This window comes from Hemitrygon akajei, chromosome 8 (genome assembly GCF_048418815.1).
Source record: "Hemitrygon akajei chromosome 8, sHemAka1.3, whole genome shotgun sequence".
In the NCBI taxonomy this organism is placed as follows: Eukaryota; Metazoa; Chordata; class Chondrichthyes; order Myliobatiformes; family Dasyatidae; genus Hemitrygon; species Hemitrygon akajei.
The window spans coordinates 94,888,978-94,913,246 of NC_133131.1; the positions used below are offsets into that span (position 1 = coordinate 94,888,978).

Here is a 24,269-nt window from a genome sequence, read left to right on the forward strand (position 1 = left end):
CAGAATTGTGTTCAAGCTACAAATACACAGCATGAATTAACAAAAGGTCGTTTACTTGATGCAGGCTGCCTGGGTTGCCAAAGTGCAAGCTTCTCAGTGTTGAGATTCCAATTTCACAAGCAGTTCCGAGGCAATCCTTAGCTGTAGACTGGTGTTCATTTTGTATAATTATTTTTTGTTGACAAAATGTAATGGTTACTTTAAACAAACCAAAACCACTGTGTCAGGAGATCAACACTGTATGATGTGCTTCTAATTATGAAGTTCCAAAGTCGAGAAAGGTACATTTGATCCTTTATTGCAAAACCACCAAAGATGAATTGTAGCGATAAAAAAACTAACAAAACTAAATTAGCGATAAGTATTCAAACTAGAGAAGTAACTAAGTTAGCAGTTGAACTAACAAATTTAAGCGTACTAAAAGCGATCTAGTTAGCATCCCAATTAGCACAACTAAGCAGTCAAATTAAATTAGTGTTCTAATAGCGGTCAAAAAAATATAATTCTACATGGCTCATCCCCTCTCTACTAGATTAAACTAAACAATTAACAAAATGAGAGGTAACTGTACTCATTTGCTTCCACCACATCCCAACCATATGACCGAAAATAGATACATGGCTCTTACAGTCTTGGTTACTGAAAAAGGGATAATTCAGTACTGAGCATACACTTGCAAGAGTATTTTCTTTAACCTGTTGTTTCACTTAAGACTTTTCACTTGTTTAATGCATGTTGTCTGATAACAGTGCTTATTCATTGGCAAGATGTTTATTTACATTTATCCAAATAAGTTTCACAGGCATTTAAAATCAACAAAAATACTAGTTATTATCTGTCATTAACATTAAAATAAAACATTAAGTTTGTAAACATAAGAATGTAATACATCACAGGGCACAGAAGACTAAATTCAGGCATGGCACTGTTTTCATTATCATGCAGGAAGAGGAACATTGAACAGCTCTTCAAATCAGACATCAGGCCATGCCATTTGTACACATTATATTCAAATTAAATTCCTCCATCTTTTGGAACTTATCTTACAAATAAAAAACAATTTCAACAACCTCAGTGCACTTCTTTGTTAGCTGCCCCAGTCCTCCTTCAGCTACATGTAACCATATTACTTCAAAATCAATTAACAGTAACACAAGAATTGAAAGAACACCAATATAACATCCTTTTATAGTTTGTTTTACATATATATATAAATATATATATATATATATATATAAAAACACTCCCTTCTGTACAGGATTTCCTATTATGGATCACTATATTTTGTAAGCTTGCTAGATTTCTTTCATTATTTTGGGCATTTATTGTTTGTAAAGTTAGTTTTCAGTTTTACTCCCTCGCTTCACAGCATTTAACTGGAAAACAAAACTATCTACACTCACAAGATATCCCCAAAAGGAACAATATATACTAGACCAACTGATTTAGTTAATTACAGAATTGTAACTATAACCTCAGCAATTAGAAATGTTTTTGCAGTTTTCATGTTAGTGATAATTATTCAGCATATAACAGAGCAAGTGATTCAAGACTTTTATAAAATCAAGTAACCTAAAATAATTGAGGCATTAAATTTAAAGATTTAATATACTTACAGTAGTTACATATTGAAAAATATAGCATAAATAGCATATTGCAACAAATGAGATGGAAAAAAAACTGCTAATTACTGCAAAAAGGCAAGAGGAAATTGACAGTAAAACATTGCTGATTTGAATATTACTGCTCTGCTCAATAATATTCTAAATGGGAGATTGGGTGATAAAAGACATGCAGAATTCATTGCAGAACTTCATGTGAAAAATCACTTTTAGCATTACTTTTCTTCACAAGCTTAATATTTTTCAGAGGAGTGGGTGAGAGGAGAGAAATTACTTGTCCTGTTAAGACACTGCAAGGAAGCCAAGAAAGGGTCATCATTAAAACAGACATTTTTATAAGAAATAGGAACTTATTTATGGAAATATAAGCCCCTTATGCCCCATTAAGCTGCGCTGCCCAGCAACTCCTGATGTAACCCTAGTCTAATCACGGGGCAATTTACAATGACCAATTAACCTACCAACCAGTTCTTTGGACTGGGAGGAAATCGGAGCACCTGTAGAGTCACTGGTACTGTAATGTATTGTACTAACCACTACATTACCATGCCGCTACTGTACTGTTTAAAATAAAGACCAAAAACGTAACAGGGCAAATCATATGCATCAGTGGGCAGAGATGTAAAGAAAACATGACATTAAACTATAAACACAACAGATTCTACAGATAAGAAAGAATCTGCAGATGCTGGAAATCCAAGCAACACACAAAATGCTGGAGGAACTCAGCAGGCCAGGCAATATCTATGGAAAAGAGTACAGTTGACATTTCCGACCAAGACCCTTCAGCAGCACTGGAGAAAAAAAGATGAGGAGTAGAGTTAAAATGTGGGGGGAGGGGAGGGAGAAGCACAAGGTGATAGGTGAAACTGGGAAGGGGAGGGGTAAAACAATGAGATGGGAAGTTGATTGGTGAAAGAGCTAAAAGGCTGGAAAAAGGGGAATCTAATAGGAGAGAACAGAAGGCCATGGAAGAAATAAAAGGGGGGAGGGAGGAGCACCAGATGGAGGCAATGGGCAGGCAAGGAGACTAAGTGAGAGAGAGAAGAGGCGATGGGGAATAGTGAAAGGGAGAGGCCATTTCCAGAAGTTCAAGATATCAATGTTCATGCCATCAGGTTGGAGTCTACCCCAGCGTAATATAAGGTGATGTTCCTCCAACCTGAGTATGGCCTGATGGTGACATTAGAGGTGGCTATGAACTGACATGTTGGAATAGGAATGGGAAGAGGAATTAAATGGGTGGCCACTGGGAGATCCCACTTTTTCTAGCTGACAGAGCATAGGTGCTCGGTGAAGTGATCTCCCAGTCCACGTCAGGCTTTTACAGATTCTACAGAATCTTGAGTCACACACACAAAAGGATGGAAGAACTCAGCAGGTCAGGCAGCATCTATGGAAGGAAATAAACAATCAATGTTCTGGGCCGAGACCCTTCATCAGCACTGGAAGGGGGCAGAAGCCAGAATAAGGTGTTGGGGTGGATGGGCAGTACAAGTGGGCAGGCAATGGTGAAACCAGCTGAGGGAGAAAGTGGGTGGGGGAGGAGGATGAAGTTTGAAGCTGGGAGGTGATAGATGGAAGAGGTAAGGGGCTAAAGAAGGAATCTAATAGGAGAGGACAGGGGACTATGGTAGAAAGGGAAGGAAAAGGGGATCCAGACAGAGGCAATCAAAAAGAAGGGGTTAGAGAAGAAATAGAATTGGGAATGGAAAAGAGAGAATGGGGAGGGAGAAAAATTACTGGAACTTAGAGAAATTGATGATTGTGCTATCAGGTTGGCGTTTACCTAGACAGAATATAAGGTATTGCTCCAACCAACCTGGTTGTGGCCGTATTGTAGCAGTACAGGAGGCCATGGACCAACATGTCAGACTGGGAATGGGAGGGAAATTGAAATGGAAGCAGGAAATCCTACATTTTGTGGTGGATGGAGTGAAGTGCTCTACAAAGCCGCACCCTAATCTGCATTGGGTCATGAAGATATGGAGGAGGCTGCACTAGGTACATGAATGACCCTGACAGAGGCATAGGTGAAGCACCATCTTACCTGAAAGTACTGTTTGGGCCCCTGAATGGTGGTGAGGGAGGTGGTGTAGGGACAGATGTACACTTGTCCCACATAAGGATGAGTGCCAGGAGTGAGATCAATGGGGAAGGATGAATGGACAAGTGAGGCATGCAGAGCGATCCCTGTCAAAAGTGGAGAATGGGGATGTTGGGGGGTGGGTGAGGGAGAAATGGTAGAATCCCGTTGTAGATTGGCAGAAGTTACCTTGAATTATGTGCTGGATAAGGAGGGTAAGGGGGTGGTAGGTAAGGACAAGGGGAACCCTAGCCCTGCTACAGTAGTGAGAGAAAGGGGTGAGGGCAGATAAGCATCAAACCACTTGTCTGAACAATGCAGCAGACACATTTGCATTTGGACCGAAGCAGTTTTGTTTAGTTCAAATGGTAGAAGTAAAAATACTAATGACTTTGTTGGCAATTAGGTTTTACTAACACATCTCTGGAACAAGATTAATTTGGTATTACTCCCAACAGTGTTGAACTAAACTATAGTAATCTTCTCTGATACTGGGAAAATAGCACTCAACCACTTTGTTGAATTGGTTTAATTAAATGCCCAAACTTGTTTGCTGCTTAATTTTAAATAAGTGAGAACCAAGAATTTGCAGCCATAAAATACTTTCAAAGTAGTAAAAAGGAATTGAAAACAGTGATGGTGAAAGTGTGTAATGACACTTAATCAGAATTTCATATAAAACACGTTTAATGTTTTGATGCTTTGTAGACTTAAATTAAATATTAACTATTGGCTCTAATTACTGACTGCTGCTATCATAAACAAAATACACAGACTATTGACGGGGAAGACATGGAAATGACACATTTTAACCTACTCATTAATGATGTTCTGTGTTTCTGTTTTAAACAGCTTCAAAACAAATACAAATTGGCTTCCAAATTAGGTTTTAAATACATATGTCATGTTCTGAACTGTTTTTTGAGCTTCAAAGTAGTAATGCTTTATATAAAATCACTTCAGCAAAGCCTTGATTATCCCTCAAATCACAAGAAAGAATACGCCGCAATACACAATATACGCTCACATACAAAATATTGATGTTAAGGAAATGTATTACTTATTTTAAGTGGTAGGGAGATTAATATCCAAATGAGGTATCAACAGTTTAACTGAACTAAATATGGCATATGATGACTTTGAATTCTCATCAAGTGGGATATGTTCCAAATCATTAAAGCCAGAAGCTTACAGTTATGCAGAACCATCAATATAGATAATAACTACTTGTACCTACCTTTAACAATGAAAACCCACAGTTCTAATGTGCTATCTTTGTTGAATTGACAAATAACTAACTTTACCATTTACTGTGGAATAAAAAATACTGTAAAGTAGAATAACCATATCAGATTTTTTTAAAACTGCTGTTTGCTTAACCAACTGTTCCCAGTTTCGACACCAAAACATGCTTTAGATCCTATGAAAATAAAATCCCAATAAAGTAGTTTATATCATTTGCCATTCAGTATTACATCTGTAACAATATAAAGACCATTACTTAAATATCATTGTCTCAACTAATTTATTGCAAATTTAAGTCTTTGGAAATGTTTCAGAACATCTATTATTTAGATAAACTTTAAATGAAATATTGAAACTGCTATTTACAGTTCAATAAATCTTTGAAATAAAAAGAAAAATGCAGTGTGCAATAATATTTTAATAGTAAAATTCATTTTTAAATTTTGCCAATTGATGGAGTAAAACAGGAATACGCCTTTACAAACAGTTATATCCTCATATTTCAGGAAACATAACTTGACAGTTTTCTACTCAGAAGTTTAAGTTCAATGAATATCAGTGCAATATGCAGACTGCAGACATTGCTTATTTTGGGCCCTCTCCTTTTATGTAACGTTGATATATTGTATTTTAGTTTTCTAGCGTGAAAGTTCTGAGATAACATAAAACCAAATTTCTATCCCATTTAACTTTTTTTAAAAGCTGATCACTTCTCCACAAGTTGTTTTGACAGTTGTTTAGGTTTTGTGCAGTATGATTTTAATGCAAGGTTATCAGAGAAGTTATGCAAGTCTTCCACAGGAGCCAGTGTATGTAAAGAAAAACATACACAAAACTAAAATAAAATGTTCAGGTTCTTTTGTGATGACCACCATAAGATGATTCTGACATAATTCTGAGGTGTTTGTAAAATGAAATTATATACACTCCTCAAGTCTGTGCACAGGATATAAAGTGCCTAGGAAACTATTAAAACCCTTTCAGTCTTTTTAATGATGAACTTCTTATTCAGTGTCAGGTTCTGCTGCTAGAAATAATGACTTGCTTGTTTTCTTATTCTTTTTCAGAAGCTGCTCCTGTTCCTTTTTTCTCTGTTTTTCCCTTTGTTTCTCTAATTTCTGTTGTGCTTTACGTGCTTTCTCAACTGATGACTTCAACTCCTTTAGCTTCTTTTTGATAATGGCCCGATCTCGAGAAACATTAATACCTAATGCCTGCAGAGAAACAATATTTGGAATGACAGTTAATGCAAGGTAAACAATAATTTGGATTAAACATTCTCCTTCACATCTAAGCATAAAAATCGTCCTGCACACCTGTGAAAACAAAAGATGGAGTATTTTGAAAAGGAGCCCTGTGTTAAAACTGAGAAATGCCACAAAATTGGATTTTAATGAATCAGAAAGAATATCAAGAATGCTAAAAATTGCAACTCTTGCCACTTGCTAATATGAGTCGGGGTAAGCTTTCTCAATTTAGAGAGAAGAGCTTCCGTGTTAGGGCACTGAATCAGTGCTATCCGGAGCAGACTTGGAAGAAAACCCGTTCTGCACATTCCCGTGCTCTAAAAGTGCTGATGAACAGTAGATCTGCCTAAATTTATCAGGTTATCATAGCTGGCACCTTGTACGGACACTCAAATCTGTTGAGAAAATAAAAGTCAATTACACTCCTGTGTGATTACTTATTTTGAAATGCTGTTCACCTGCATTTCTAAAAAAGGACCAGCACCCCACAATATATTCACTTGTACCTCCTCTGTGTACATTTGATCTACTGTATGTAGTCAGCATTTTCTGCTTTCACTCCACTCTTTAAAAGTTCAAACTGATAATTAGATTAACTGAGCAGCCTAGATTTGAGCCTTTCCTCATAAGAAAGTATTATAATAATAATAATTACAAATCCCATTTCCAGAAAAGTTGGGATATTTTCCAAAATGCAATAAAAACAAAAATCTGTGATATGTTGATTCACGTGAACCTTTATTTAACTGACAAAAGTACAAAGAAAAGATTTTCAATAGTTTTACTGACCAACTTAATTGTATTTTGTAAATATACACAAATTTAGAATTTGATGGCTGCAACACACTCAACAAAAGTTGAGACAGAGGCATGTTTACCATTGTGTTACATCACCTTTCCTTTCAATAACACTTTTTAATCGTTTTGGAACTGAGGATACTAATTGTAGTAGATTTGCAATTGGAAATTTTGTCCATTCTTGCTTGATATAAGACTTCAGCTGCTCAACAGTCCGTGGTCTCCGTTGTCTGATTCTCCTCTTCATGATGCGCCATACATTTTCAATAGGAGATAGATCTGGACTGGCAGCAGGCCAGTCAAGCACACGCACTCTGCGTCTACAAAGCAACACTGTTGTAGCCCGTGCAGATTGTGGTCTGGCATTGTCCTGCTGAAATAAGCATGGACGTCCCAGGAAGAGACGTCGCCTTGATGGCAACTTATGTCTCTCTGAAATCCTAATATACGCCTCAGAGTCAATGATACCTTCACATACATGCAACTCACCCATGCCGTGGGCACTGATGCACCCCCATACCATCACAGATGCTGGCTTTTGCACCTTTCGCTGATAACAATCAGGATTAGCTTCATGAAAGTTATTGGTCTTTAATTTCATGCAAAATCTGCCCTTCAGTTATAGACTGCAATTCTGTTGGCACACATTGACCATTCCTAACTACAATTACACCACTTGTGGTGGTGAACAGCCTTCTTGAACTGATGTGGTTTGTGTTGAAGGTACGCTCACAGCTGCATTATGTCATATGTTCTGTGATTTTGGTAATATATTTGGAGGGAACCAGTGCTGATTCAAGCACCTTTTATCCCTGTTTTATAATGCTGAAGTTCTTTTGTGTCGGGGGTGTAATGAGTTCTTTCGGCCTGTGCAGGGCACTTGAGAGCACTGGACTAAGGTTTTTAGAGCCATAAAACATGAACAACTCTGCAGATACTGGAAATCCAAAACACACACACAAAATGCTGGAGGAACTCAGCAGGCCAGGCAGCAACTATGGAAAAGAGTAAACAGTCGACATTTTGGACATTTTCACATCAGGATTGGAAAGGCAAAGGGAGAAGTAAGAGTAAGTAAGTTGGGGGAGGGGAGGTAGACGAACAAGGTGGTAGGTGATAGGTGATACCAGTAGAGGGGGACGGGGTGAATAAAGAGCTGGGAAGTAGACTGGTGAAAGAGATAAAGGGCTGGAGAAGGGGGAATCTGATAGGAGAGGATAGAAGATCATGGAAGAAAGGGAAGGAGGAGGAATATCAGAGGGAGGTGTTGGGCTGGTGATGAGATGAGATGAGAGAGGGAAACAAGAATGGGGAATGTAGAAGGGGCTGGGGGAAATCACCAGAAGTTAGAGAAATTGAGTTTGTGCCATCAGATTAGAGGCTACCCAGACAGAGTACAAGGTGTTGTTCCTTCACCCTGAGTGTGGCCTCATCGAGGTAGAAGAGGAGGCCTTGGACTGACATGTCCATGTCAGGTCCCACAGGTTCTTGTCTCTCAGGTTGCACCATCAGCTCTTGGGTCCTCACTCCCAGCCCATCATCTCTGAACACTCCAACCCTCCCTTCTCCTCAGACAATACCATCTCTATTCTCCCCAACTACCCCCCCACCACCCAATTCCATCTGTGCTAAGCCTTCACGACTCTCTCTAATCAGACTTTATTGCAAATGTGTTGGAATTTGAAAATATACAAACTTTATTAAAATGTACAGCATGATAGTATTGGCTTATTATTGTCACATGTAACAAGATACAGTGAAAAGAATATCTTGGGTGTTGTTCATACTGATCAAATCATTAAACAAAACATTGATGTAGAACAAGGTAAATCAGTAACAATGCATATACAATAGGTCTGGAGAATTGTGCACAGTTTTGTCCTCCTGACCAAAGAAAATATATAGCAGTATTGGAGGCAGTCCAAAATAGATTCACTGGGATAATTCCTGTGGCAAGAGGGTTTCCCCATCAAGAGAGGCTAAACAGATTAAGTTTGTATCCTTGGTGTTTAGACGACCAGGTGAACTTATGAAAACATGAAAGTTCCCAAGGAGACATGTCAGGAGACACAAGTTTATTCACGGCAGTTTCAAGATTAGGGGTCAGTCATATAAAATGAAGATAGGACATAGAAAACAACACAGGGACAAATCCTTTAGTCCACAATATTGTGCCAAACAAATTAAACTAGTATTCAAATGGCCTTCTTTCCACACAATGTCCATATCCTTCCATTTCCCTCACATTTACCTGCCTATCTAAATGTCTCTTAAAAGTCCCTAATGTATCTGCCTCTACCACCACCAGGCACCAACCACTCTCTATGTAAAAAAAATTTGTCCCTCACATCTCCTTTAAACTTGCTCCCTCTCACCTCAAATGCATGCCCCTCTGGCATTAGACATTTCAACCTTGTGGGGGAAAAAGATACTGTCTGTCTACTCTATCTACGCCTCTCATAATCTTGTAAACTTTTATGAGATTTCCCCTCAGTCTCATTATAGCAAATGTTGTCTAATCCAGGTAGCATCCTGGTAAACCTCTACTGCAACCTCTCCAAAGCTTGACATCCTTCCTATAATGGGGTGACCAAAACTATATGCAATACTCCATATGTGGCCTAATTAAAGTTTTATAAAGCTGCATCACAGACTTTTGAACTTAATGCCTCGACTAATAAAGGCAAGCATGCCATATGCCTTCTTAACAAACCTACCAACCTCTGTTTCAGGGAGCTGTGAACATGGATCTCAAGACTCCTCTGCTCATCAACACTGTTAAGGCAAGACTGTCTCTTTAATTTGACCTACCAAAGTGCATTACTTCACATTTATCAGGTTAAACTCCATCATTTCTCCACCAGATCTGCAATTGATCTGTAATTTGCTGTATTCTTTGTTAATCTTCTACGCCATCCACAACACCACCAATCTTTGTATCATCTGCAAACTTACTAACCCACTCATCTACATTTTCATCAAGCTCATTTATATACATCATAAACAGCAGAGGTCCTAGTATAAATCTCTGTGGAATGCCATCTATCAAAGTTCTCCAGCCAGAATAAGTCTTTTTGACCACTGCCCTCTATGAGCAAGCCAGTTTTGAATCCAAGTTGCCAATTCACTATGAATTCCATACATCTTAATCTTCTGGATGAGCCTCCCATGAGGGACCTCATCAAACATCTTACCAAAAATACATGCATCAATGTCCACAGCTCTACTTTCATCAGTCTTCCCTGTCAACTTTTCAAAAACCTCAATCAAGTTAGTAAGACATGACTTGCCATGCTGGGTCTCCCTAATTAGGCCATAATTTTCTAAATGCTCACAAATCCTAAACCTAAGAATTTTCCCCAGTATCTTCCCTATCACTGATGTGAGCCTCATCAGTCTTTTTTTTTTACAGAATTTTCTCTGGTTCCCTTCTTGAATAATGGAAAAACATTAGCTACTTGCCATACATTGAAATTCATTGAAATACTTACTTACAGATGGTAACGAATCTTTGAAATTGTCTATCAGAGTGAACTGAGGACCCATAGCTTAATATAAGGATTGGAAGTGGAGGTGGATTAAATTTTTAAAAGCTTGATGAACTGAGTGCTATTGGGATCTGGCACAGAGGAGATAAGGCTGGGGTAAATCATTAGTTCACTCTGAATGGTGAGGTTGGCTTCAAGGGCTAGGTGGCTATTTCTTGCTTCTGTTGTCCTGATTTCTTTGTTTACTCCAGCCACTGGAACATGTTCTCCTGACATCATGATTTTATAGGGTTTTTTGATGCTTCCTTGATGGTAAGTTAGCCTATTTCTGGAATTCAGCTCATTTGACCATATTTGGACCAAGGTTGTAGTGAGAGCAGAACCCAAAATAAAAATAGAATATTGGTAAACAAATTTGCTTAATAAAACTGTTGATAATGCCTTCCATTATGTTTTGATTGTTAAGGGTAGCCTGATATAGTTTGGTAATCACTAAGAATGCAATTTTCCTGATTTTTCTGAGAAGGGTATCACCTGTACAATCATAAATGCAGGAGATAATGCAGATGCTGTAAATCCAGAGCAACACACACGAAGTGCTAGAGGAACTCAGCAGGCAAGGCAACATCTATTGAGAGAAATAAATAGTTGACGTTTTATGGCCGAGACCTTGCATCAGGACAATCACGTATACAATTTTCCGTTGCCATGTAGATGTTAGTGTTGTAACTATTTTGGAACAGATTGGCTGGCACCATAACTTTTAAAATATATACAGTATTAAATAAGTATTGACAATTTATCAATCATAGCTTGGCTTCCGATCTTAGAAACAGCAGAAACATTCTAGCATATTTGGACAATCAAGTCCAAATTAGTGCAACAACTAAGGAAAAACAAAATGAATCCTTATCCTGTAATTTAATTATAACCATATAACAATTACAGCATGGAAACAGGCCATCTCAGCCCTTCTAGTCCGTGCCGAACGCTTACTCTCACCTAGTCCCACTGGCCCGCGCTCAGCCCATAACCCTTCATTCCTTTCCTATCCATATACCTATCCAATTTTACTTTAAATGACAATACCGAACCTGCCTCTACCACTTCCACTGGAAGATCGTTCCACACAGTTACCACTCTCTGAGTGAAGAAATTCCCCCTCATGTTACCCTTAAACTTTTGTCCCCTAACTCTCAACTCATATCCTCTTGTTTGAATCTCCCCTACTCTCAATGGAAAAAGCCTATCCACGTCAACTCTATCTATCCCCCTCATAATTTTAAATACCTCTATCAAGTCCCCCTTCAACCTTCTACGCTCCAAAGAATAAAGACCTAACTTGTTCAACCTTTCCCTGTAACTTAGGTGCTGAAACCCAGGTAACATTCTAGTAAATCTTCTCTGTACTCTCTCTATTTTGTTGACATCTTTCCTATAATTCGGTGACCAGAACTGTACACAATATTCCAAATTCGGCCCTACCAATGCCTTGTACAATTTTAACATTACATCCCAACTCAATGCTCAATACTCTGATTTATAAAGGCCAGCATACCAAAAGCTTTCTTCACCACCCTATCCACATGAGACTCCACCTTCAGGGAACTATGCACCATTATTCCTAGATCACTCTGTCCTACTGGATTCTTCAATGCCCTACCATTTACCATGTATGTCCTATTTGGATTATTCCTACCAAAATGTAGCACCTCACACTTATTAGCATTAAACTCCATCTGCCATCTGTGGTGAACTACATATACCTGTCTGGACACGCCCCCCCCACTGACTGCTCCTGTGGCTCCTCCCACAGACCCCGGTATAAAGGCGATTGGAGGCGCTGCTCCTTCCTCAGTCTCCAGGATGTTGTGTGGTGGTCACTTGCTGCTTGTGCTTTCTTCCAGCCAATACAAGCCTACCTTAACTCACGTCTCCGAGAGTTATTGATGGTGCATCAATTTTATTGGCTGGAAATTTTAAAACATGGAAAGTATTTTACATCCGGAAAAATTAGACATGGATCCTCAAGACTCAGAAGCAGCTCTTGCCTTTGAACTCTGGCTTGCATGCTTCCAATCATACTTGGAAGAGATTCGCGTGACTGAGCCCGCTATCATGCACAAAATCCTCCTTTACAGGGTCAGTCCGTAAGTATTCTCTCTTATCAGGGACTTGCCGACCTACCAAGGGGCACTGGACGCCCCCAAAAGACAGTACCTGCGGCCAGTGAACCCGGTCTACGCAAGACATCGCTTAGCGACGCGGTGGCAGTGGACCGGAGAGACGAGCGCGGAGTTTGTCCGGGCCCTACAGACACTCATGTGGGCCTGCGACTGCAAGGGACTGACGGTGGAACAGCATGCGGAGCTCCTGGTACGAGACGCCTTCGTTACGGGGATCAGGTCAGTGTACTTGCGCCAGTGGCTGCTGGAAAACGCCGATCTTACCTTACGCTCGGCGATCGAGATGGCTGACACGCTGGAGGCTGCTCTGCACAACGCTGACGCTGTCCAGCCGTGCGATCCCCCGCCGGTTCCGTGGACGCTGCAGACCCTGCCACCCGCCAGCGAATCGACCTCGGCTGCTGCCACTCGCGAGTCCACGAACTTCCTGAAACCGACCACAGCTGCTGCCAGTCGCAAGTCCGCGCAGTGTTACTTCTGTGGACTCAAAAAGCACCCCCGAAAACGCTGCCTGGCCCGAGAAGCTACCTGCTCCAGCTGCGGAAAGAAGGGCCATTTCGCCAAGGTCTGTAAGTCTGAGCCACGAGCGGGGTCGAGCAGCGCCGCGTGTGAGGCATGGGGGCCGCCATCTTGCCTGCCCACCTCGTGCGAGGCATGGGGGCGGCCATCTTTGTCGGCGCAACCTCGCCCTGCCTCCGACCCACGGGTGCTTACCAGGCACCAAGACGGCGATTCAACTCTGGCTTCCGTGACCCTCGACCAAAGCACCCCACACCAGCTTGCAAGGTCAATGATGGACATTCTGGTGGAGGGGCACAGGACTAGCTGCCTGTTTGACACAGGCAGCACTGAGTTTTATTCACCCGGACACGGTGCAATGCTGCGGACTCGTGACACAGCCGGTAAGCCAGAGGGTCACCATGGCTTCTGGGTCGCATTCCACAGACATCCGGGGGGGGTTGTGTAGGGACATTGATGGTGCAGGGCACAGAATATCGGGACTTTGCGCTACTGGTTATGCCTCAACTGTGTGCGCCTGTGCTATTGGGGCTGAACTTCCAGAGCCACCTAAGAAGTGTGACAATGGCATATGATGGGCCCCTCCCACCACTCACTGTCAGGAATCCTCAGTTTTGTGGGACTTCGTCATATACCCCGCTACTGACCACACATACACACACCGACCCGCACATCCCACCCATCACCATGCCGACAGCTGCGCTACTGACACCAGTTGCAGCCTCTCCACCCTCAAGATCCCTCCCCCACCGCTGTTCGCCAACCTGACCCCCGACTGTCAACCTGTGGCAACTAAAAGCAGGAGGTACAGCGCGGGGGACAGGGCCTTCATTCAGTCGGAGGTGCAGCAGCTACTCAGGGAAAGGATCATTGAGCCAAGCACAAGTCCTTGGAGGGCCCAGGTGCTTGTTGTTCGGACCGGGCAGAAAAGTAGGGTGGTCGTAGACTATAGCCAGACCATCAATAGGTTCACGCAGCTTGACGCGTACCCCCTAATCCGCATCGCGGATATGGTCAACCAGATAGCTCAGTACAATGTGTACTCGACAATAGATCTGAAATCCGCTTACCACCAGCTCCCCATCCGCCCAGAGGACCGCCCCTACACCGCTTTTGAGGTGGGCGGCAGGCTCTATCACTTCCTGCGCATCCCCTTCAGTGTCACGAATGGTGTCTCTGTCTTCCAGAGGGAAGTGGACCGGATGGTGGACCAGTGCCAACTGAAGGCCACATTTCCATATCTGGACAACATCACCATCTGTGGTCACGACTGGCCGGATCACAACACCAACCTCCAACGATTTTTCCAAGTGGCCAAAGCCCTGAACCTTACTTATAACAGGGACAAGTGTGTGTTCGGAACCACCCGACTCGCTATCCTTGGGTATGTCGTGGAGAACGGGGTCATTGGCCCTGATCCTGACTGTATGCGCCCCCTGTTAGAACTCCCCACCACCCTCCGAGCCCTCAGACGGTGCCTGGGCTTCTTTTCCTATTACGCCCAATGGGTCCCTCATTATGCAGACAAGGCCCGCCCCCTGGTCAAGTCCACCACATTTCCCCTCTCTGCCGAGGCCTGCGCGGCCTTCAGCCGCATTAAGGGGGACATTGCCAAAGCAACGATGCATGTGGTGGATGAGACCATTCCCTTCCAAGTAGAGAGTGATGCCTCCGACTTTGCGCTGGCTGCTACCCTCAATCAGGCAGGCAGGCAGGCCAGTAGCATTCTTCTCTCGTACCCTTTAAGGCCCTGAAATTCGGCACTCCGCGGTGGAGAAAGAAGCCCAGGCCATAGTGGAAGCTATTAGGCACTGGAGGCACTATCTCGCCGGCAAAAGGTTCACCTTGCTGACCGACCAGTGCTCAGTTGCGTTCATGTTCATCAACCAACAGCTGGGCAAAATCAAAAATGATAAAATTTTGCGGTGGAGAATAGAACTCTCCACCTACAACTATGATATCCTGTACCAGCCTGGAAGGCTCAATGAGCCCCCTGATGCCCTATCCCAGGGAGCGTGCACCAGCGCACAGCTCGACCAGCTATACGCCCTCCATGCAGATCTTTGCCACCCGGGGGTCACCCGATTTTACCATTTCGTGAAAGCCCGGAACCTGTCTTACTCCCTTGAGGACATCAGGACGATGACCAGGGACTGCCAAGTCTGCGCTGAGTGCAAACCGCACTTCTACTGTCCTGACAACTTATCAAGGCCACCCGCCCCTTTGAGCGACTGAGTGTTGACTTTAAGGGCCCCCTTCTCTCCACCGACCGCAATGTCTACTTTCTCAACATTATCGACGAGTACTCGCGGTTCCCCTTTGCCAACCCCTGCCCCGACACCACTGCCACGTCCGTCATAAAAGCCCTGCGCCAGCTCTTCACTCTGTTCGGATATCCCTGCTATATCCACAGTGATAGAGGGTCCTCCTTTATGAGTGACAAGCTGCGCCAGTACCTGCTGGCTAGGGGCATTGCTACTAGTAGGACCACGAGCTATAATCCCCGGGGAAATGGACAGGTGGAGAGGGAGAATGCCACAGTGTGGAAGGCCACATTTTTAGCCCTTAAGTCAAAGGGGTTGCCGGTCTCTCGATGGCAGGAGGTCCTCCCCGAGGCACTCCACTCTATCCGCTCTCTGTTATGTACATCCACCAATGCCACCCCTCATGAGCGCCTCTTTTCTTTTCCCAGGAAGTCTGCCACTGGGACCACCCTACCAGCTTGGCTGACATCCCCAGGGCCAGTGCTGCTCCGGAAACATGCGCGGAGCAATAAATACTCCCCGCTGGTAGAGAGGGTTCACCTACTACATGCGAACCCCCAGTATGCCTACATGGTCTGACCTGATGGGCGGGAGGACACGGTCTCCATCCGTGACCTGGCGCTCACGGGAGCAGCAGACCACTACTCTGAACAATCCACGGTTAACTATGAACCCTGTACCCACCGAGGTGTGTACCCACCTGATACCGCGCACACCAAGCCCTACACCGACTCCTCACGACACTCCCCTACTGGGCGCCTCGCACACGCATATACCAGGCGCCTCGCACACGCATGAGGGATCACTGACGCCTAGTGGGCTGACACCTCCAGTCAGGCCGGAACCAGCACAACCACCGTCTCCGGTTCAATCACCACCGGCACCTGTGCAATCACAGCCGGTGCTAAGTAGATCGCAGCGACAATTTCAACCACCTGATAGACTTCACCTGTAAATATACTTGTAAGAAACTTCGCCCCATGGGGACTCTCTTTTAAAACAAAGGGGGGGGGGGTGAATGTGGTGAACTACATATACCTGTCTGGACACGCCCCCCCCGCTGACTGCTCCTGTGGCTCCTCCCACAGACCCCGGTATAAAGGCGATTGGAGGCGCTGCTCCTTCCTCAGTCTCCAGGATGTTGTGTGGTGGTCACTTGCTGCTTGTGCTTTCTTCCAGCCAATAAAAGCCTACCTTAACTCACGTCTCCGAGAGTTATTGATGGTGCATCACCTTCGTTCAGCCCACTCTTCTAACTGGCCTAAATCTCTCTGCAGGTTTTGAAAACCTACTTCATTATCCACAACGCCACCTACCTTAGTATCATCTGCATACTTACTAATCCAATTTACCACCCCAGCATGCAGATCATTAATGTATATGACAAACTACATTGGACCCAGTACAGATCCCTGAGGCACACCACTAGTCACCGGCCTCCAACCTGACAAACAGTTATCCACCACTACTCTCTGGCATCTCCCATCCAGCCACTGTTGAATCCATTTTACTACTTCAATATTAATACCTAACGATTGAACCTTCCTAACTAACCTTCCGTGCGGAACCTTCTCAAAGGCCTTACTGAAGTCCATATAGACAACATCCACTGCTTTACTCTCATCAATTTTTCTTGTAACCTCTTCAAAAAATTCAATAAGATTTGTCAAACACGACCTTCCACGCACAGATCCATGCTGACTGTTCCTAATAAGACACTGTCTATCCAGATAATTATATATACCATCTCTAAGAATACTTTCCATTAATTTACCCACCACTGACGTCAAACTGACAGGCCTATAATTGCTAGGTTTACTCTTAGAACCCTTTTTAAACAATGGAACCACATGAGCAATACACCAATCCTCCAGCACCATCCCTGTTTCTAATGACATTTGAAATATTTTTGTCAGAGCCCCTGCTATTTCTACACTAACTTCCCTCAAGGTCCTAGAGAATATCTGTCAGGACCCAGGGATTTATCCACTTTTATATTCCTTAGAAGTGCCAGTACTTCCTCCTCTTTAATCATCATAGTTTCTGTAACTTCCCTACTTGTTTCCCTTACCTTACACAGTTTAATATCCTTCTCCTTAGTGAATACTGAAGAAAAGAAATTGTTCAGAATCTCCCCCATCTCTTTCGGCTCCACACATAGCTGTCCACTCTGATTCTCTAAGGGACCAATTTTATCCTTCACTATCCTTTTGCTTTTAATATAACTGCAGAAACCCTTCGGAATTAAATTTCACCTTACTTGCCAAAGCAACCTTGTATCTTCTTTTAGCTTTTCTAATTTCTTTCTTAAGATTCTTCTTACATTCTTTATATTCCTCGAGCATCTCATTTACTCCATGCTGCCTTAATTTATTGTAGATATCTCTCTTTTTCCTAACCAAGTTATCCCTTGAAAACCATGGCTCTCTCAAACTTTTAACCTTTCCTTTCAACCTAACAGGAACATAAAGATTCTGTACCCTCAAAATTTCACCTTTAAGTGACCTCCATTTCTCTATTACATCCTTCCCATAAAACAAATTGTCCCAATCCACTCCTTCTAAATCCTTTCGCATCTCCTCAAAGCTAGCCTTTCTCCAATCAAAAATCTCAACCCTGGGTCCAGTCCTATCCTTCTCCATAATTATATTGAAACTAATGGTATTGTGATCACTGGACCCAAAGTGCTCCCCAACACATACTTCCGTCACCTGACCTATTTCATTCCCTAACAGAAGATCCAACACTGCCCCTTCTCTAGTCAATACCTCTATGTATTGCTGCAAAAAACTATCCTGCACACATTTTACAGACTCCAAACCATCCAGCCCTTTTACAGAATGGGCTTCCCAGTCTACGTGTGGAAAATTAAAATCTCCCACAATCATAACCTTGTGCTTACTACAAATATCTGCTATCTCCTTGCAAATTTGCTCCTCCAATTCTCGCTCCCCATTAGGTGGTCTATAATACACCCCTATAAATGTTACTACACCTTTCCCATTCCTCAATTCCACCCAAATAGCCTCCCTAGATGAGCCCTCTAATCTATCCTGCCAGAGCACCGCAGTGATATTTTCTCTGACAAGCAACGCAACACCTCCCCCTCTTGTCCCTCTGATTCTATCATGCCTGAAGTAACAAAATCCAGGAATATTTAGTTGCCAATCACACCCCTCCTGCAACCATGTTTCACTAATAGCTATAACATCATATTTCCAGGTATCAATCCATGCTCTAAGCTCATCCACCTTTCTTACAATGCTCCTAGCATTAAAATAAATGCATTTAAGAAATTCTCCACCTCTTCCTCTCTGTTTATCTCTAACAGTACAAAGAACTTTACTGTCTTCTTTATCTTCCTTCTCCTATCTGTTCCTACACTCTGGTTCCCCTCCCCCTCGTATCTACAAACGTTTGTAGTTTAAATCCACTGGAGCCTCTCTAGCAAACCTACCTGCAAGAATATTTGTCCCTCTCCAGTTCAGATGCAAACCATCCCTCTGGAACAGGTCCCACCTTCCCTGGAAAACTGCCCAATTATCTATAAATCTGAAGCCCTCCCTCCTGCACCATGTCTTCAGCCACGTGTTGATCTGCACTATCTTACTATTTCTAAACCCACCTGCACGTGGCACTGGTACCAAGCCTGAGATTGCTATCCTGGAGGTCCTGTCCTTTAATTTGGCACCTAGCTCCCTAAACTCATCTTTCAGGACCTCCTCACTCTTCCTACCCACGTCATTGGTCCCTACATGGACCACGACATCCGGCTGCTCACCCTCCCTCTTGAGAATACTGAGAATTCGATCCAAGATATCGCGGACCCTGGCACCAGGGAGGCAACAGACCATCCGGAATTCTCAATCTCTTCCACAGGACCTCCTATCTGTCCCCCTAACTACCAAATCCCCTATCACTACTGCTCTGCTCTTTTCCCTTCTTCCCTTCTGAGCTGAGGGTCCAGTCTCGGCGCCAGAGACGCAACCACTGCAACTTGTCCCTGGTAGGTCGTCCCCACCAACAGTTTCCAAAATGGTATACTTATTGTTGATGGGAACGGCCACAGGGGTGCTCTGCTCTTCCTGTCTATTCTCCTTCCCTCTCCTGACAGTCACCCAACTACCTGTCTCCTGACTCCTAGGGGTGACTATCTCCCTGAAACTCCTGTCTATTCCTGCCTCTGCCTCCCGAATGATCCGAAGTTCATCCAGCTCCAGCTCCAGTTCCCTAACACAGTTTGTCAGGAGCTGCGGTTGGATGCACCTTTTGCAGGTGTAGTCATCATGGACAACTGTGCTCGCCCTGACTTCCCACATACTGCAAACGGAGCACTCAACTGCCCTAATTGCTGCCTCCATTACCTACTCCTAAGCTAATTAGATTAATTAAAGGAGCTTACTGGGCCTTACCTCACCTGGAGTGAAGCTCGTACTCAGCCTCTGCTTGCTTTTTAAATTCCCCCGCTGATCTCAGAGGCCGACTTTCACGCGCTTGCGCAGTCGTGCCCCGTTCAACCTTGCCTCTGCCTGTTCTCACAGAAGCCTGATTGAGCCAAAGCCGTCCCACTCTGCCTCAGTCCACTCCGACAATGGCCGCTACAATGATAGCCGCTGTATATGGTCTTTCTTTTAAACCTTTGGCATGCTACGTCACGCGCCTGCGCAGTCTAGCCTCTTTTCCCCGATCAGTTAAAAAAAACAGCTTCTCTCCGAGCTTCTTTTACCTCTTCCCTCTCCGCCTCTTGCTTTGATTATTTTCATCATAGTCACGATTTTACTTATAGGCTACATTTCTTGACTGTGAGCATTTTTATGTCTAGTATTGGCATGATATAAGAATCCAATTCTAATAATTCATCTATGAAATTTAAATTCACATTGAACTAAAAAATATTAAATCTTACTTTTAGAGAAATTACTAACCTTCAATTTGGTTCCATCCAACTGGAGCAACTGAGCTCCGTCAATGCTTTTGGCAATAAATTGTGGAACATATTGCTCCATGTTGAGTCCCATAAGCCAATGAGAAACTTGATGAGTGCTCCAGTCCAAAACAGCACAAGTTTTCCATTGATTGTGTTTGGGCGACTGTCCTTCATCAAGGATCTTTCAAGGTAAAAACAAAAATTCATCATTGTGATTGTGCTGCTACCAATATCATTAAACCTAAGGCTACAGCAAAAACTGTCTTCATTTCAACATCTTAACATTTTATTGCTCTTCTTTCAAAGGCAATTGTATCACCTGGAACCTTTTTGACAGAAGTTCAAATAATACATGCTGATGCCTGTATAAGGCTGTAGAACATATTTGCAGGATATTGTGCACTTTCAACAACCACTTAACTCTATCACAAGTCTTTAATTTATGTTTTTCTATCTTGACAAAACCAATCCAGAGAACAGAGATGTGTGAGAAGAGAAGGGAGAGCTAAAATAAAGGCACAAAAATCCCCAGTCATCTCAATGTTTTCTCAATTTGTTCTGATATTTCTCTATTTTTTTAAAAGCCATGATTTGCAGGAGGGCCACAACCCCTAAAATCACTCACTTCCAATTCTAATAGCCAAAAATAATGTCATTTTCTGCTCTTACTATTTTCGATTAATTTTCATCACCACAATAGCTTTTACTGCCAAAATGTTCCTCCACTTGTTATTTTCCTATTGATAAATTTGTGATGTATTAGGTAGCAGACTTTGCCAATATATCCATGTGTTTAATACAATGAATACCTCAGCCTTATCACAAGATGCGTTGGGCTAGATCTTGTTTTGACACAAAGGTGAAGTCCAACAGTGCTCTCCTTTCTTAATATTTAAACCAGTAAGTACTGTAAGGTAACTAAACACTCAGAAGTATGAATCAAGATGTTGCTATCCAAGTTGCCTAACTTTCCCAAAAGTTGTTCAAGTGTGATCTTTCAAAGGTAAACATGGCAATGAAATACTGTACTTACACGTGAAATCTACACTGAAATGTACCAGGAAAAATCAATGGAATGAAAAAGAAACTTTAAATATTTAATGATGCATTTATATTAGTTAATAACAAATATCTACAACTGTGGTCTTTGCATTTGGACTTTAATAGATATTTTGAAATTCATTTTTCATTAAAATATTTGTTTTCAATTCTAAATTTCAGATTTAATTTTCTTTCTGTACCTGAATTATCTATTCCAGATCAAATTTCTTAGAGTCAACAATGCGACTAGTTAGTGCTGCTCCCTTATATTAATAGTAGAAGTGCAAAAAAATCCCAGAACATTTAGTGGGTAAGAGTAATGAATTATTGGTGTTGTTTTTGCACTGTTATGATCAAAATTTACTCAATGAGTTAACAGCTAATTATACAGTACTTTTACTGTAAATTGACAAAATATTATAAATCTATTTATTATTTGCATTGCAGATTTTGAAAACTTCAAAATGCTAGGAATTTTAGGAATTAGGTTTCAAAACAAAGCATATTATTAAATTGCAAACTATCAACTGAATCACAATTTATAATTCTAGATTTTTTATTGCAGAATCCTAACAGTAAAATCACATGAGCTACTGTTTAGGTATAATTTTTGATTATGAGATTACATCTTAAAAGTGTGTTACATATTAGATGCTGTGCATAAAGTTAATGATGAAATGGTAAAATTAAAATAAAACATGCTAAACTTGATTTTAAGCATCTCACCTTATCATCTATCATATCCAGGCTCTGCCAAGTTAGCAACAAGAGAAATGAAGAAAAAATATTTCAGAACATAAAAAATAATGCAAAGAAATATTAACAAAATTTATTTCCCAAATAATGCTCAATGTACTTTTTGAATGCAATGAGATGAACAATATGTTGCAGTTATAGAAAAATGCTTTTCACTAAAAGCTTATTTTGCTGCTGCTCAGATTACTTCACCTGGCTTCATTCCACTATTCCAAACCCTGTAATAGGACTGGATTCAAATATATCCAGGATGTGGAATTTATTTAAGAAATTGCATAATGTGATAGCTAGTTGTCAACGTTGTTATCCCTGATGTATGAGATAATAAACAGATCAAACCCATGTGTTACTGTGTATTATTCCTGTGGTCCATTTCAGTTTCAATGGACACAAACAAAATTGTGCAATATCAGATTATATACATACAACTAAAGTCACTACACAATTGGGACTTTATCATGTTTTATACCAGTAGATCCAGGTTGAGAACAGTAGAGACTAAATAAAAATAAAGGCCCCTGTGAAATTTAGAATACAATGTAAAATACAGGTTTTGTTCAATTTAATGTTATCTCTTTTTTATGGCAGCAGGTCAAGAATGCTGACAGAAAAAGTAGGCCGAGTGTATTTTTAGGCTTAATAATGGAAATACAATGCTATAATCCAAAGCATCAGTCAATTCCTTATTTGTATTTTTGTTCTCTGTTCCTCAACCAGCATTTTGAAAGACCAGATACCGGGTAGGGACTGAGATAAGGATGGTAAGGTGTAGAATTAGTGCATTTACCAAGAATTTGGGTTGGACAATACCTTCAGATTGTGCAGTGAGGGTTGATGATGAAGCCTTGTTCTTATTTATTCACTTTCTTTTGACAGGGGACTTCCGCTGTCGAGGCCAACATTGACTGCGCCTCCTTAACTTCCTTTGAGAAAATGATAGTAGTGAGCTACCTTCTTGCACTGATACAGACCTTCCAGTGAAGATATTCCCACAATGCTATTGGGGTGTTCCAGGATTCACAACAACGGTGAAGGAACAGCAATATATTTCTTAGTCACGATGTTACTCAGTTTGGAGTGGAATCTGCAGGTAATGGTGTTCCTATGAACCTGGGGCACTCATGCTTCTTGGTGATGGAGCTTTTAGATTTGAGACATGCTTTTGAAGTAGCTTATATGAATAACTTTGTAAATATTACACTTTGTATCCATGATACTCCAATGATAGGATATGAATGCCTAGGGTGGGAGTCTTTAGAACATGGAAGAGTAGAGCTTCAGTTTAGAGGAAGATTTTGGATCGGAGGTCTTGGAGATAACAGTGTACATAAAGTGAATTGGACCATAAAGAGTGGAACAGTTCGACTTGGTATAAACGTTCCTGCAGGTTTTAGCTTAAAATGGAAAGCCACCAATGTATAGCTATACATAAAGAAATTTGTACAACAAATATAAATTTAATAGAATAAGAGGCATACAGCCTCATTAACATATTTAAATTGGAAACAAAGCCAGTTAATAGCTGTTTACGTGCACAACCAACCATTCCTTCCACCCTAACATGGTAGCAAAAATATTTCCTATCCTACCAAATTTAAACAATTCCTCTCCCTTTACACATTGAGTTAAAATTGTATAAATCATTACATTTCAGTAAGATCTAGTATCTGCACAGTGTGAAAATTTCCATTTCACACACCAGTCATAATCTGCAACCAATTTAGTGGTGTTTTGAAACAATTGACACAATTTGGTGGAAGAGAGAACATGAAGAATTATTACACCACAAACATTGTTATTGTATCATCCTACCTAGAATCAAACTTAATTCTACAAGGGAAAGTATCATCTTGTAATTTCAGGTACCATTCAGTTCCTCAATCAGAAGTTCAGTTTTATACAGCTCCTTCAAAACTTTGATTTTACATACATCCTACAACATATATAAACTACTTTCACCTTTATTCACATAATTCTATTCAGTTCACCTTATCATAGTACAATTAGGCCCTTGAGTAAGCTTTTGGAAGAATGGTATTTCATTGTTTCTGAATACCTATTACATATTGATAGTTTCATGATCACCTCAA

At 41.7% G+C, this 24,269-nt stretch overlaps 1 protein-coding gene across 6 annotated transcripts in view; it reads right to left on the reverse strand.

Moving 5' to 3' along the window:
• Positions 1-282: 282 nt before the first annotated feature.
• ppp1r9a (protein phosphatase 1, regulatory subunit 9A) overlaps positions 283-24,269 on the reverse strand; it is a 231,650-nt gene continuing 207,663 nt past the window's right edge. For 3 of the 6 annotated variants that reach the window (XM_073054199.1, XM_073054197.1, XM_073054195.1), the window contains 3 exons: positions 22,150-22,173; positions 20,381-20,563; positions 283-6,167 (listed from right to left, as the gene is read on the reverse strand). In XM_073054199.1, coding sequence (XP_072910300.1) covers positions 5,958-6,167; positions 20,381-20,563; positions 22,150-22,173 — 417 coding nt within the window. In that variant the 3' untranslated portion in view covers positions 283-5,957. Of the gene's footprint in view, positions 6,168-20,380; positions 20,564-22,149; positions 22,174-22,989; positions 23,103-24,269 lie in introns of those variants that run through there. The other 3 variants (XM_073054200.1, XM_073054196.1, XM_073054201.1) reach the window with 2 other exon arrangements.